The sequence below is a fragment of the Drosophila ficusphila genome, unplaced genomic scaffold (genome assembly GCF_018152265.1).
Source record: "Drosophila ficusphila isolate 14025-0441.05 unplaced genomic scaffold, ASM1815226v1 contig_198, whole genome shotgun sequence".
NCBI lineage: Eukaryota > Metazoa > Arthropoda > Insecta > Diptera > Drosophilidae > Drosophila > Drosophila ficusphila.
In genome coordinates this window covers 4,492,949-4,509,787 of record NW_025064092.1, presented here as the reverse complement: position 1 = coordinate 4,509,787, position 16,839 = coordinate 4,492,949, and the positions used below count along the sequence as shown (strand labels likewise).

The window sequence follows — 16,839 nt, the reverse complement described above, 5'->3', positions numbered from 1 at the left end:
GTTTTTGGAACTTTCAGCTATAAAGTTTGTTCACCTGTATCTAAGCTTTTAATTGCTTGTTTTCGATATTGCTTTAAAAATAACTTAAAATAACGATAGTAAATTTTGCCACAACTAATTTTTACTAAAGACATCATTTTTGTTATTTATAAATGACATAAATTAAAAATGTTTTTCGGAAAAATTTCGGTTTATTTTGAATTTCCACGGGGTTTCCCCGACGATGTGGTGTGACCGCCGCATCGCTATTTGGTTGGAATTACAAGACAGCCCATTTAAGCATGTCTGCGCTACGTAAGGTGGGTGTACTTGCTAGGTCAGGAGTGTGAATTTGCTAACTTGCTTCGGTATCGGTAACATATCGATAAGTACATCGATATTTTTCAAAAACTTTCAAAACATCGACGCGTCGATGGTTCTATTGCCTCCACTCTAGCAACTTGCAACACTGAGTCGAAAAGCGAAATTTGAACGAAACGGACGCAGTCGAGTCGCCTTGGAGAGGTACTATCCATTATCCCCGTGTTTTGGTTTGGGGGGTTTGTTTTGCCGGCACTTTGGCGTAAGTGTACGCGCGCTTCTTTTCCGCGCCCTTTCAATTCCACCCTTTCCGTAAGCGACGCGCGCACTAACGGTGAAAATATAGCGAGTGTGCAATTTATTAATATAAATAGCGCGTAATTCTATACGCACAATGTCTCTGTTCGCGGACGTCTGTTTTTTTTATCTTTTCCGTACGGTTCGTCAGAATTTGCGTGCTTGTTGTTAGCTTTTTTTTTAGGAAGTGTAGAACAAAAAAGCAAAATAATTGTTTGAAATTTGAATGGAGTGCAAGAGGGAGATGGGAATACTCATGATCAGCTGAAGGTGAACCAGTTGTTGTTATTGTTTGCTTCATTTCAAGTGCAACCCTTTTATTGCTGTCCCTTTCTTCTATTGTCATTTGACGTCATGACGTCACTGAGCTTCGTTTAGCGATCAGATGACTCAGATGCACTGAAAAAAATGCTGGATCTCTTTATAAAAACTAGAGCAATTATCCCAATGCAACATTTAATATTTTATAAAATTATTGATTATTGTGAACTTATTTTGCGGATTTTTAAAGCAATCTATCTCACTTCTTATTACATTTTTGTATATTGCAAGATTTAGATTTAAAAATTTTTTTTTTATTGGTTAATATATTTCCTACACAACGGCATTTAAATTAAAGTGAATAAATAAAACTTTTTTCTATGTGTAGTAAACCTTATTAAAGCTCTGACGTCAGCTGGGCAAATTTAGAAATGCTTCAAAATGCTAAACAATTGATGACTATTACTTGGAGCGAATAACAAGAAAAAAACTATGAAAGACCAAGGCAACGACAAGAGCAAACAACAAACAGAGCAAATATCGATGTTGCCATTATCAGTTGATAATGAGAAATTGCCCAACTCCCCCTTTTCCACTCACTCGCTGATAAGATAAGATAAGCGTTCTTTCCTCCGCGTGTTTCACATTCTTTTTTTTCACATTTTTTTTGCGCTGTGCATCAATCAGAATTCCGTGAAAAGTTGTTAACACACGTTCTTTTTAGAGTAGTGGAATAAACCAAGCAAAGCAGCAAGGAAACATAAAACAAATTAAGCAAATAGAAGTGGCCGAAAAGGAGAACCGGTTGCAAATCAAGTGGCAAATAAAACACGTCATTTTTTGCCGTCTGTCTATCGGCGATCTAGCAACAGGTGAGTCTGATGTGTAAATGCGGGGGAATGTGGGTGGTAATGTTTGTTGTACTTTCACCTTTCCGGCGGCCTAATGAGGGCTATTTATACACCACACTCGAGCCCTCAGACTGGGGCTTTGTTATTTTACTTTGCCATTTTTGGGCATTTTTTTTTACAAATTATGCTTGCTTTCATCGCCTGATTAGATACTCCAAACCAAGTAAATTACCCACAAATCTTATTATACTGTGAGACTTTTGAATCAGATTTTTTACGGTTTAATTATATAAAATTGAATTAGTCATAAAACATGTTGAATGTTTTAATATTTACATTTTACATAACTCGCCCAGAGACATTGGCATAAATTTATTAGATAGGTAAGATCTTCCAACCCTTACAAATGTTTATTAGTTTATTTCAATTATGTATTTAGGGAAATTTAATATGTTTATTGATTCAATTGAAGTTAATTTAAATTGTTTATGTTTTTATTTTACCATATTAATAGACCAACTATACGGTTTTCCACTGTAGCAAAATTCTTAACTTTTGGAGTCTTTGTATTTCCCCACAAAATTTGTTATTCCAAAGAACTAAATATTTAAATTTCAATTCGTGCACGACTATTACGAACCGAGGGTATCATAAACAATTTGCTGCCGTGCTGCATTTGAATTTCAATTTGAGCAATTCGAGCAGCAAGGCTAAAGTGAGAATAACGATATTGACCTCCACAGAACTAACCGAACGTTTACCCTTTATGAGTCTGGGGATTTGCCATTTTTTGTAGATGTTCAGTACATTTTGTACTTATTTGATAACATTATTTGCGTTCTTTATAATTTACGGGGTTTATCTAAATCCATTTCCGCTTCCACGTTTCGTTGTCGCAATTTATTGCCATTGCTTTGTTACTATTTCATTTGTCTGACCTGCATTTTTTCTCTAGTTTGTTGTACGTCCGCTGTTCCAGTCGTTGAAAATTTGAGCCATTTTTACGGGGCTAAAAACATTTGGTTAACAAAATGTATACAACAGAGAGCACAGCGAAGAAACTGAAAAAAAGCGTGAGAGACTGAAATGATCTCATTCTCGCTGGCTGTGCAGAACATTTGTTGTTGCTTACTTGGCTCAGTTTCTTTTTTTCCAGTTTTTAAATCGAGTCAATTTTGTTGCACTTTCTGGCAAATTTTGAAAACGAATTGGAATTTGGGAAAACAAGGAAAACCACAACGCGATTTCTAGCATTTCAAATACATTGTTTCGGAGTTATGTTTCTTTGGGAACTAATATGAATTTTGTTTTCGTAAATTCATTGAGTTTATGAAAATAAAACAGCAGTATATTGAACATATTGACCTATGAAAATTCGTAAATGCAAGTAGGGGTTTTTCAGTTGTTTTGATATGAAGAAATAGATTCTAAAGCAATCTCTCTCCAGCAAAGTCATATATGCCCGAAATTGGTTAACGAGGCCTCAAGGTGAATAATAAAATATCCATAAAATTAGAGATGTATCACAAAAAATAATATATACTGAAAAATGTTTGTTATTTTTACTTGGCTTGCTAGTGCTTTCAACGAATTAATTATCATTTCAGTAGAGTGTTGGCCAGACACCGCTTTTTTCGGGAACACACTTATAGCCCCGCCAAGGCGAGACCATCTGCTCTCATTATAATTATCTGTTCGATATATTCGCTGCCGGTGTGTGGTTCATTCAACTTGGAGCCCCGACCACCGACCACCGATCACCGTCCTCCGTCCTCCGTCCGATTCCCGGCCTCCCGGTCAATCGTCCGGCTCTTCATTTAAAAATAATTTCCACTGTTGCTTGTTTTGATTTAAGTTCCTCAGCGATTTATACGCCCGATCTCGGGGCGACTTTTACATGGATGAAATGAGGCGTGAGTGTGCTGCAACTGGTGTAAAACGATATGGAGTTGTCGGTGGGGCGACGGGGAATTTAACCCCATTTTGCTTTGCCGATAAACAAATGCAATTCGAGATGAGCTGCGAATTTCACTCGTCTTTCTGTGCGTTTGGCGGCATATTTGAAAGTTGTTTTGTAAAATTAGAGCGGGTTGAATTCGGAGGGGTGTGAATGTGACCTGCATTTTAATGGGGCCTGAGCTGGTATGCAGCAATTGAAGAGTCAACCTCCCATATCTTCTTTCATTAAAATAGACTAGTTTTCAATCGGATTGTATCAGGTTAGACATATATTTTGAACCTTCTTTAAGGTTGTTGTGCCTCTGATGAGTAGCAACTTCAGTTCTGTGACAGCATCTCAGTTTCCTATCATTAACAGCCATGTGGGTCACTTAACGACGCCTTAATCAGCCTCTAATCGGCGCTCCTTCAACTCAACAACAACAGAAATAGCAAACAAAAGCAATACAACCCACCACTGACACACTAAGGAACTTTGCCCCAAAAAAAGCGGAAAGAAAACCCCTTTGCCCATCGAACGGGGTGGAAGGCATTGGGGTAAAGGGCCTTTCCCCTTTGTAAACTGCATTTTCGATATGTGTTACGTGGCCATAAAACTGTCCGACTGGCCATATTGCCAAGTCGCTCTAATTTATGGAGCACCACCCAAACCACCAACCACCATGGGCTGCGTTTTTTCTATTTCTTGTTCTCGTGTTTTTTTTTTTTTTTTTTTTGGCTTACAGAGGGTGGTGCTCTGAACTTTGCCACGCTAATTCTGAGAATATTACCAGCGATTGTGTAACCAAAGGAAAGCCGACTTTTCTTTTCTTGCGTGCTTCAGTTTCAGCTTGTGCATGGTCTTTACTTATTAATGATTGCATTTCGAGTGCGAGTACATCGACTTGCGAGTTCTTAAAAATTTATTGCAAAATGCACTTGTACGCACTTATTATTTCCATTTTTGGCCAGCTAATTATTGTGCAGCTGTGGAACGCATTTTCTGATACCAGACAATCAAGTTAATAAGCAATTAATAATTAAATTAAAAATAGGAACGAAATGGCAATTATTTTTGTAGGACTCTAAGTTCTATAAGTAATGTGGGATTTTTGTACAGATTGCCATTTCTTCTTTTTAAAAGTCCATATTTCTCTCCCTTATCTGATTAGTTAGTTGCAGTGTTTTTTGCAGGGTATCCCTTAGTCGATTATCTTGGGGATTTACGGACAAAAGTCTATTTCGTGCAGAAAGGGAATTATAAGCTAGCGCCACAAAAATGGGGAAGTTGAGGCGGTGGTTGGGCAACTGGTCACTCGATAACTGCGGGGAATTAATGAAACCCACGCACTGCAGCGAGTATTGATCCGCGGCTAATTGATCAAGTGATCCAATCATAGAGTTCCGAAGCTAATGGGGATGGAGGGGGGATCGGAATGACGCATGCCACTTGTGACGAAACAGAGTCCCAAATGTTGCATCAACCGATCCGAAAGAGAACACTATTTTTTCGTCGCCCACACGAGAGTCTCCAATAAATAGTTAGTGAGCCATCTGACGAAAGATTGCGCGCAGACAGATAAATCTCGCCATCCGAGTGTAAATATTTTTCCAATTTGCGCAACATTCTTGGGAGTGAATCACTAGAAAATCCAGACAAACTGTCGACAGGAAATAGTTTAATTTGATAATCTCTCGAAAACAAATTGGCAAAGAGAGAACATACATTTTTTTAACTGTGGGTGACACCCAAAATATTGAAAAAATCAAAAATTTTGCGCGAAAAAAAAGCAAGATAAAAACTCATTTGAACAGACTACTGTAATGAATTATGTTCGTGATATCGGGTTCTTGCTCAAGCTCAGATTGTTTGTTTTGAAGGTCAGCTACCGACTTCGCAACTTGTTTGCCGATTTAAATAATCACAAATGCCTCATACATTGCGTCACAGACGATAAAAAAAATACCTCATAATGAAACACTATACTATATAAAACTCTGACGTCATTTCAGATTTGGGCTCCTCGAGAAATCCCAACCTCAACGAGGTTCGCACACCGCAAACCAAAAAAACAATTCAATTAATCGAAATGGAAAAACAAATTCAGCGGACTAAACGTTATTCAAATATGCAAATTCTGATTGAGTTTATATTCAAATTCTATTGGCAGTTAAAGTTCACGGCGAGAATAACTTGATTTGCTGGAGGTTTCTAAATTTGATATATAAAGTGGTTCAAAATTACTAAATAAAAACAGTAAATAATACAACAAATTAGTGAAGGTTTACATACATTTATATTTTCGTCTTCTATTATCTTAATTAAGAATTTATTATTAGTTCAATACAAAAATCAGAATATAAACCTATATAGAACCTTTACAAACTTTGCCATCCTCATCGTTTAAAAAAAATTAGATTGGGTTGGGCTTCGTTTTATGCCAATTTTCGATTGTTTGTTTTCTCAAATATATTGCTTAATTTTTCACCCACAAGAGTTCGAGGAACCTCCTCCGAACATTTTCGCTACAAGAATTTCCAAATTGTTTCATAAACAACCGAAAGGCAATTCACTGCCAGACAATTGAGGCATTTTGAAGGCAGGGTGAGAAATTATTTCGACTAACCTTGACATGAAACGGAATTATGAAAATGTCCAGATATGTTTGGGCCATTCAAGTATTATATATTTAGAGCTCGATGGGGCAAGATGCGGACATCTCTGCTGACATTGCTTAATCGGGCAGAACAGATGGGACAGTGGAGCCTCTCCAAACATCTCCTCCGCCTTTTATCTGTTTATCTTCTTATCCAGTGGGGCGAGGAAACGCTGTTGATTGTCAATTAACCATTAAATCAACAAAGTTCGATCCAATCACGTTCTCCGCTGTGAGTCACTAAGTGAGTACCCGTACCCGGTTTTACTTTAACTTATTGGGTTCGTCGTGCGAATCGGTTCACAAACTTTGACTTTGAGTCACGTTCGCCCCTTCGGCTAATTACGCCGAAGGGAAAATTAACTGAAATTATGTGGTAATTAGCTGTAGCAGATAAACAAAATGGATTGTACACTCTTTGCATATATGCAATATCCATATAAACGTGTTGTTATGTATTTGTAATTGGTCTGGGAAAAAAGTGAGGTGAACTTGACTGTGGGCTAGGCATTGTAGCTGATCCATGTATACATACATATTTCTGTGTGGATCCTTCCACGGGGAATTACTGTGGATCCCCCTGGGGCAAATAACAGACCCCACGCAAAAAAAAAAAAATGAAAACACAGGAAACCGCTGCAAGAGCAGTGACTACATGTGATATTTTCTTGTGTGGGCCTCCAACAACCCACTTTCTGGCAAAGTTTGCTTGGTTGTGTCCACGCCTCACTTAGGTTTTGCACTGAGAACAATACTACAAGGATTACCAATTGTTTTTATTTGTTTATTATCCTTGAAATAAGATTAACTTTATTGATCAAGAACTTTGTTGTATTTTTTTAAATTTTTTTGTTATGGAATAAGTTTGTTTTTTGGCTCTCAGTGCAAAATGGCAACTTTGTTTCTAATAAAAAAGCGATAAAGTAAACGCCATTTCCGCTGCACAAAATACCCTATATAACGATGCGAAGGCACGTGTAGAATGTTTCGTACATTTACTACTATTTTATTAGCATAATTTGAGCGACGAGCAATTTAATTTATTGTAAAGTATAAAATATTGTAACGTTTGAAAAGCACTTTGCTAAAATGCTACATCCTTCTTGATTACAACCGTTCATTTTTTATAATTATGATGATAGGGATATGGAAAATGCTTCAGTCCGTTAAGTAAGGGTAATAGAAAAAGTGGTTTTGGTGTGGGTTGTAAAGGAAACTGCTGACGGAAATTGCTGGCGTATTCCTCCCGTTAAAATTGTGTTTTTGTCCAGCCAAATATGAAATTTGATTTTGTTGTGTGCTGTGTTGTGTCGCTACATATTTTTTGTGTCAAGACACGTGACTGGAGTTCTGTCAACCGTAAAGAGTTTTCGCTTGATGCCAAGCCCTTTGCCCCTTCGGGAGTTACGCATCGCCAGGCACTTGCCATCGGAATTTCCATTTCAGACGACGCCCCAAAGATCGCCGAACTAAAAAAGCAGAAAACCGTACGAAAAAAGTTACCCAACGGATGTGAAGAAATGCATTTCCAAAGGGGAGTGTTCCTGGGCGAGACTGTACCATGTACCCTGTACCATGAACCATGTTCCATTTTTGGTGCAGCCCATCGTCTCATATTTGTATCTTTTTGTTTTAATTGAAATTGCAGACGGCAAATAATTTCCGGCCGTGAAATTCGAGTGCTGCACCCTTTGGCGACAGAAGTGAAGAGGGAGGAAGCGCTTTAATCTAATTAAGTCAATGGGATGAATGGATAATGTCTCATATACTTTTTTGACTCTGCCAAGGGTTGGAAAATGCAATAATCGCTTGAAATTATCAGTTTGTCTTTTCAAAACGTGCGTTATTGGATTTGAATGAATGGGCGATACCGAGTTGAGCAGAAAGCCGATTACGGTAAAAAAAAATTCCGAGTTGAGCAGAAACGAGTTTTGGACATAAAAAATGAACGTCCGAGTTGAGCAGAAACGATTTTTGCACATAAAAAATGAACGTCCGAGTTGAGCAGAAAACCGATTACGGTAAAAAAAAAAAACAAAAACATCCGAGTTGCGCATGAACGCCTTTTCCACATAAAAAATCAATGTCAGAGATGCCACAAAATCATTATTATTAATATATTATTATATATTATATATTATATTATATTATATATATATATTATATATTAATTAAATAATTTAATTTTTCAAAAAAAAGGTTATTTTTTCAGTTTTCAGTTTAGTTTTTTTTTTAAAAAGATTATTTTTTCAGTTTCTAGTTTCATTTTTTTTTAGAAAAATTACTTAACAATTATATATGATATATGATTATTAAGTAATAATTATTTGCAAATAAATGAATAATAAATATGTAATAAATATAATAAGTAATGATTTTGACGCATCTCTGACATTGATTTTGCCCAACTCGGATGTTTTTTTTTTTACCGTTATCGGTTTTATGCTCAACTCGGACGTTCATTTTTTATGTCCAAAAATCGTTTCTGCTCAACTCGGATGTTCATTTTTTATGTCCAAAAAGAGTTTCTGCTCAACTCGGATGTTCATTTTTTATGTCCAAAAAGAGTTTCTGCTCAACTCGGACAATTTTTTTCAATTTTCTGCTCAACTCGGCTAGCCCCGAATGAATATTAAAGTATTAGTGGATGATTTTATCTAACTTATCATATTAGATAATAATTTGCAAATATATTATATCCCGCAGAATAGTTTACTTGCATGAAAGTAGACTTCAAATTAAAGAAGAAAATTAAACATTTAAACTTGGAGAGGGTTTTCCTAGCTTTAAGTAAACTTTTGTTTATTGGAATACATTGGCCTTTGTTTCGGCGCCCAAACACATACTTTTTGAAATGTTTTCCCCTCATTAGCCACGAATTTAGTTTCTGTCTAATGAATTTCCTCGCTGTTATGTTGCTGTGGGACCAAGAATTCCAAGAAGTGGTATTTGAAAATGTTCATTTCCCCTGCACTTTCCTCATTTCTCCCGTCGACTCAGTTCATTCGCCTCTCCCTTTCCCTTGCGGGTTTTTTTTTTTTGTTTGTCCTATGCAAATTTTAGCGGCAGGTCAACCCCCAGGAACCCCATTTTCCCAGTGCGTTTTCCACCCTCCCCCCTCTTTTCTTCTTACCAATTTTCCGTCTCTTTTCATTCTCCCTGGGCGGGTTCAAAAACCTTTTTGTGGCTGTTTGGTGACATTTGGCCGGAAGTTGGCGTTTGCCTTTAATTGCAGGGGGTGGCAGGTGGTTGGCTCGGGACCCCTTCCCCTCCCCCTCCCCCTCCGCATTCAAGCCCTCATTTATATGGTTGTCATGCACTTGGCGTTACCAAGTTTCTATTGATTTTCCTTTGGTGTTTTGTTTTGGTCTCTTTTTATTGTTATTATTTCGTAGGCCCGAAACCAAGTCACTGGGTCGCAGTAAGCTGCCAAAGGGGGAGAATCGGGGGCTGGATTTATGACACCAATTATTTATGAATTCTAAATTTGTTTGGCCCATTGCCAGACAGACAGCGCAAGAAGCCCCGAAATCAGAAGGCGTCGAAAGGAGTCGAAGGGGGCTAAAAGGGGGGACAGGTAACATTTGATATGACCGACGGGCTGAAGGGGGAAAATATGGAAATGCGAATACCTGGCTAAAAATACAGCCACAGTGAGCAATTTTCAAAAGGGCAGAGCAATAAATTTTACCTATGTTACCCCTCATCTAAAAGGACTTACAACTAGCTTTACCTAGAAGTAGATTTTCCAAAAGATTAATCTAGAGTTTCCAGCTAAGAAAATAATAGAATTCATGTGTAAGAAATTTAAGCGTGTCTGAGATAAATAAAATAAGGAGAAATATAGTACAATTTGTTTAGCTCTTTGAAAATAACCTATAATTATTGCAATAATATTCTAGGTTTGTTTCGAGAACGTGTTCTTTGGAAAACAAAATTCAATCTTAACTTTTTTAAAACAAACTTCTTGCCCTAATTCAAAATCTATCATTTTTGTTTGTTAAGTTATTCAATTAAAATAATCTTCTATATGTAATACATTTGCAACTTGTTTTATAAGGCAGCATGTCTATTTATCATATTCGCCTTAGGCCCGCTCCACTGTTTGCCATTCGCTAATGACAGTCGACTTTTGCTTTCCTTTCGGCAGCACCAGCAAGTTTCGGCTCAAGGACGTCGCCGGAGCAGCGGAACCGTATCGGATCGAAGGAGCAGCAGTTCCAGGAGCAGGAGGCAGTGAAGGAGCACCATGTCGGAGCGCAGGAGTCACACACAGATGGCGCCGCCACCGCCGCCCCCCAAGCCAAACAAATCGCAGACAACCAATGGAAATGGAAGTGGGAATGGGAATGGGAATGGAAATGGAAATGGCAACGGGGTCCTACCGAATGGCAATAAAAACTATAACAAAATTGTCGCAGGCCAAGACCAGGAACCGCTGGCTCAGAACTCGAGCGGCATTCAGAGGAGCCAGTCGCCACCACGCACAGAACAGGTCGTGATGACGCCCCGTGGAAAGACGGCCAACAGCACGGTGATCCTGATCGAACGGAAGCTGGTCGACGAGATCAACGACCGGGTGCACGTGGCCGGTGGCGACCATACGGGCATTATCATCAACAAGGACACGGTCGCCGGCCAGAAGAGCGCCAGCAAGGCGGCCGCTCTGTCTTTGGAGTTCCGCGTCTTTCTGGTCAGCGCCAATACGGGCAAGCACTCGCAGGAGTCGCGCACTCTGAGGTTCTGGTTCCGAGATTGGCTCACCAACGACGAGAAGCAGGCCCACATCGCCCAGGACTTCTTCAAGGAGCTGGTCAGTCCGCAGGACTTTCCCAGAGGTAGCTGCAATTTTTCCAAAATTCTTAAGAACATTTTTGTCTATTTGTATACGATATCTAGCTTTTGTTTTACATTTATAGCTTACCAAAAATCTTGTATTAGTTATATGAAATTTAATCTTAAAAGTTTAACTTCAATCAATCCAAATTTTGAAAGGGTTTAAATATTGATTAGAACTCAAATCGAAAAATAACTTTATATCATTCCTTTTTATCGTACAAAGAACAAATTTCAAAGGCTCAACTCCGTGGATATAAGAGCTAATACAAATGAAGGAGTTTAGGACACACTACAATAAGCACTCGCCTTGTTTTATTTTTCTTTCAGACTATGTGGGTTTCATCAAGAAGATAATGAAGCTGTTGCAGCACGGTTACTCGGAGATCCAGTCCATTGAGATTGAGTTACGCATCCTGGAGGAGACCTCCGCACCTCCCTCGCGACCACGTGAGTATCTTCTATATTTTTTTTTGCAGATATACTAAAAAGGAACTTGACATTAGCAGTAGAAAATTAAAAGAAAATTCAAGTGAAATCTCTTGGATTGAAAGTGAATCAATAATGATTTGAAAACCATTAAAGAGATTTTTAGAGTATGCAATTGTGTATTATATTCTGGAAATCCGGAGTATAATCTTTTGGGCATACATTAAGACATCTTTTTAGGAGATTTCAAAACATTGTTCGTTTCGTGAATATCAAGTTCCAAGCCTAATTTACTGTTCCATTGGAAATTGACTTCTCATCTAAACTATATGACTCCATCTATCCTCTGGGCTGTGCGGGTGGTTTTTTGGCGATCAGCCCGGGATGGTTACATCATCTACTGCTACGGCGACTGCAACCGGAAGTTCGAGGAGGCGCTCTTGGCGCAGCGGAAGACAGGTGACGGCGACAACCTGATGAAGGCCATTTGGCTGGACATGTACACCGAGCAGCTGAGCGCCAGGCGGAAATGAGTCGGATTGCCATTGCCAATGTGCTAGTGTCATTTCCGTTTCCGTTTCCGATCCCCCGGTCCTCGGCTCCAGTGCTCCCACAACTAATCATCTAATCCGCTCAACGAACTCCGTTTTGTATCCGCTTCGTTGCACTTTTCCTCCTCTCCGCCTTCTTTGTTGTTCGTTTTCGTTGTTTTTTTTCCTTTCGTACTAATGCACGCACTAAAAACTCACCAAAAAAAATACAAATGCAAACAAATATAAACAGTGTTTTGCACCCCAGAGTTAAAAAAAAAAGTTAAATGTAAATTGCGAAATAAAATAAATGTGCAGGCTTGCAAACTGTATAGGCTCTGAGATGGCTCTCAGACTGTTGGGTTTTGTATGCTCGTCGATGGTTCTCCAACTAATGGACCTCAAACTGTTGGCCCCCAAAGTGGACTCCATTTGGAATAAAAATTGTATTTTAAGGAGTAACCAACCCACTTTTTGTTGCTAATTGGTTTACAAAAAAAAAACGACTTCAATGTACCTACTAGTTTTTCTCCCAGAATAATGATCTACTATGCAGTTGAATTTTAAAATTTTAAACGACCTTAACGGCTCTCCAACCGCTTTTAACTCTAATAGTTGCAAAACTGTAAAGGCAGAATATGTTGAAGTAAATTAAAACTGTATGCTAGTTATTTGGCGGTGTTTCTAAAATGATTCGGTACTATTGCTTTAATTCCTCAAGGTGCTGTTTTACAAATGCATTTTGCAAGAGCATGGCAAATTTTAAATTTTAATAAACGCTTATGCTAAACTTCCGAAATGCTCTTAATAAAACCAACAACAAAAAACATAGAGAATGTTTTTAAAACTGTAATTGGAAACTGTTGGCTCAGCATTTAAAAGTCCTCTGTATCGCAGTGCTCCCCAATTGCTGTCGTTCCCTTTCAATTGAAATGTGCTCCTCAAACTGCCGTCATCGTCATTTTCAAGCCCTCGAAACATTCCCACCTTGAGTGTCCACTTTGTCTGCCGTCTGCAATTAAAATCCGCTGCTTGAGCACTTAATTGACCGCCCTGCCAGCCGTGTGTGTGTGTTTTGTACTAACAGACACCGCCTAACCAGCCACGCCCACCGCTCAGAGTAGATGTCATTGCCCGCTAACAGAAGTCCCTGCTAAATTAATAACCATTGAAAAAGGAAGAATTCAAAGACTTGTGCTTATATCGTCTGTTTCTCTTGGTTTTTTTTGCGCAGTTTCCCTGGACGAATCCCAGTTCGAACCTCCACCGTTGACCCAGGAAAAGGTCTTGGAGCTCATCGAGCAGGCCTATCCCAATCCCGTGTCGCCCGAGGATCTGGCTAAGTAAGTGTAAAATCCAATTATTGCAATATACCAATTTATTTACTTAATTGAAATCAAGGTACTAAATGTTTTATCTTCCTAGGGACTACGGCTGGAGTGAGCAGGATGTCCTGCTGGTGATCCAGTCGCTCCAGGAGCGCGGATTGATCAAGTCAATGGAGTACAACGCGTACACCCGCATCCACCACGAGGACAAGGAGATCAAGGTGGTCAAGCAGATGCCCACGATCGCCTCCAACAAACAGCCCACCATCGCCATCATCACGGCCCAGTATTGCGAGAAGCTCGCCGTGGACGCAATGCTCGAGAACAAGGAGACATTCGTCCGATACACCACAGTCGGTATGTTTGCACAGTCGATAACGAATCGCACGATTACCGATTGCCGATTGGCATTGGATAGGCTCACTGCCTCCCCTTCAAAACTCTTACTAATCGAACACTTGCCTAACCATCTTTATCTGTTTCTCTCTTTCCCTTTCTGTTCCCCAAACCTCGACTCTGGTGGCCAAAATAAAATACAAACCTCACCACGAAAAAACCGCCATTACCGAATGAATTTGCATACAATTTTGCTGATTGTTTGCTTGCCTGCAATAAAAAAAAAAAAAACATTTCACCTTTCCCTGAATCCAAATATATCTACCCATGTAACAGATTCCGATCCCAATCTAACGAACTCACTCAGAAAGTCCAAAAAGAAACGAAGATTTGGTAAGCTAAATGTCCTGAATCCACATCTAAGCTCAGTCGCACCCATAAATCAAGGTCAAGTTCAAAACGATTGAAAAAAGTCAACGGTCTAATAAGCTTTGTTTTATTTTATTAACTTACACCTCTAATAATGTCATTACATTAATTTGTAACATATCTTTTTTGGCAAGCATCAAGATTTCCTGACAAGATTTACTGACATTTTTAAAATTACTGAATTTAAGATTAACTAATTCAATTTAATCTAATTAATCATTCTTGTATTTCATTTATTCTTAAGAAACAGTAAGCATTCGGTAGGTGGGGGAACTTGGGGAGTTCGCATCTATCGAGTGCGCACTGTACTCCAATGACTTGCCATAAACTTGATCGGAAAGTTATGAACTTGGCCTAGAATAATTTGATTTGTTTTCGTACTTTTGTGTCCTTTTTGTGTCTGTGTCATTTCGTCGGTCTTTTGTTTTCTTTTATTTGGTTGTTGTTATGGTAAAGGATTGCCCTAGGATACATGACCTTCTATTGTACATACATGTTACTATCGGCGGATTGATTAAATCCGTCACGCACTTGGTTCATAAAGCGGTTAACCATAAATAAACATATCTTAATCTACTTAACTGCGGTCACAGAAAGAGACGTGAGACGAGGAGTAAAATGCGACTGTGTTGTTACAATAAATATAATACGATAAACATTTTTAAATTATAACAATTTTTTTACATAAATATTTAAACACCTTTCAAATAAATTTATTTACTATGATTTCAAATATTTGTAACACTTAAAATATTATAAATTCCTACAATTTCTATCAGTATACATATTTTATTGATCCTCATCGCTTTCTCCTTTTTTTGACCTCAGCTTTATTTGGTGTACCTTAATGTCTTTAGCGTTAAAGATCTTATCCTGCCAACCTACTGACCACCACTTCCACTCTATTTCACAGGCGAATCAAATGTGTACACGTTGGGCAATATCGGGGCACACAGGATCGTGAGCACCAAGCTCCCATCGGTGGGCAGCAACCGGGAGGCGATGACGGCGACGGGCAACACCACCACCCGGCTGTTGGGCACATTCCAGAAGGTCGACTTCGTCTTCATCGTGGGCGTGGCTGGAGGCGTGCCCCACTACACGGACTACAAAAAGCACGTCCGACTGGGCGACGTGGTCATCTCGTATGTGGACAAGCAGCGGGCACTGCTCAGCAATAGGTGAGGATCTCGGGGAAAAGAATATTCATAGTCGTAATTTTCCTTTTGTTTACTTTTGTATAAGTTTTTTATTGATTACTAATAATTTCAAAAACTCTCCATTTTCCATGGTTTCCCCCGCAGCAAGGAAAAGCCGTACGTTTACTTGTACAAGAGCGGCGAGGACGTGAGGACCTACTTTCCCGTGAACGACTCGCTGCAGCAGATCGCCGAGAGTCTGCAGGCCAACATGCACGTGAAGCGTCCGTGGGAGCACTACCTGAACCAAGCGCAGCAGGCACTCGCCCAGAAGACGGAGGCGGACTTTAACCGGCCGGACGCGCGGACGGACAAGCTGTTCATGAACATTGGCAACAACGAGGTGATCGAGGTGGCCCATCCGATAGCGGCGGACGAGGTGGACGGGGTCAATAGGCTGCGACTCCACCTGGGACCCATTGGATCCGGCAGGGATTTGGTGCGGAGCGACGAGTTGCGCACCCAGTTCGCCAGGAAGTACGGCCTCCTGGCCACCGACGTGGAAATGAGCAGTGTGCTGGACAGCATCATTGGCAACTGTCGCGAGAGCTTCATCCTGGTGAAGGGCATTGCCGACTACAAGGACGGCACGTCCACCCGCAAGTGGCAGAATTACGCAGCCATTTCGGCGGCATCGGTGGTCAAGTCGGTCATCTGCGGCATGGACGCGCCAACGAATGTCTAGGAGACGGGGGTCTCGAATTCGAATTCCCAATCTCCTCCATTCCCTTCCCCGCAATCCTAGCATTTGATTTGCCCCCGATTTTGTAACCAAACCCGATGTGGCGCGAATTTTTTTCTTGGGTCTGGGCTTTTCGGCTTTGGGACCATCCTTCGTAAACCAAAATGTGCATAGATTGCATTATATAATATGTATGTTCGCGTAAAATTGTATTAAATGATTTCTTGTTATTTATTTTGTTATAACTTTTGTACTACAACCAACCTAATTTACACACAAACACATGACGTATATAAACACATATATACAACAGTAAATAAATATCGCAACTAAGCTTGCAACAACTAAATCACTATTTATTATAGATTGTTATTGTTTTAACTCATATAAAATCAAGAAGGAAAGCAATCTTATAATTGAATTTTTCCGATTTTTTTTTATGACAGCTATACATAACATTCCGATTTTTTATTAATTTACCTCAAGAGTCGTTAGAAAACTATTTTTCAAAAATAAGAGTCTTAACAAAAGTACCAAATAAGACCGGTTATTTTAAATTTTGTGGGGGTCCCCCTTCATTTTTTTTGCAAAATCGATTTTTTCATTTTTTTGACATTTCTTTTCGGTAAAATTTGCATAAAATGGCCAAAAATCGTTTTATCTCAACGGGAAAGGTATTTTCTTTCATGTTTCTACCTCTATAATAAAGTTGCATACCAAATTTATCAAATTTTGCAAAATCCAAACATTTTAATTGTATGGTGAT

The 16,839-nt window shown here is 39.3% G+C and overlaps 1 protein-coding gene across 7 annotated transcripts; it reads left to right on the top strand.

Moving 5' to 3' along the window:
- Positions 1–437: 437 nt before the first annotated feature.
- LOC108094568 lies at positions 438–16,422 on the top strand. Of its 7 annotated transcripts, none has more exons than XM_017195185.2 (10): positions 438–504; positions 1,583–1,730; positions 10,455–11,142; positions 11,471–11,590; positions 11,948–12,028; positions 13,334–13,442; positions 13,525–13,784; positions 14,100–14,156; positions 15,106–15,373; positions 15,497–16,422. In XM_017195185.2, the coding sequence occupies exons 3-10, from the start codon at positions 10,554–10,556 to the stop codon at positions 16,074–16,076; spliced, it is 2,064 nt and encodes a 687-aa protein (XP_017050674.1). In that variant the 5' UTR covers positions 438–504; positions 1,583–1,730; positions 10,455–10,553; the 3' UTR covers positions 16,077–16,422. The 7 variants fall into 7 exon arrangements, with proteins under 7 accessions (XP_017050674.1, XP_017050714.1, XP_017050705.1 ...); XM_017195193.2 differs by having other exon boundaries at positions 449–504; positions 1,588–1,730; XM_017195206.2 differs by having other exon boundaries at positions 485–562; positions 1,588–1,730.
- Positions 16,423–16,839: the final 417 nt, after the last annotated feature.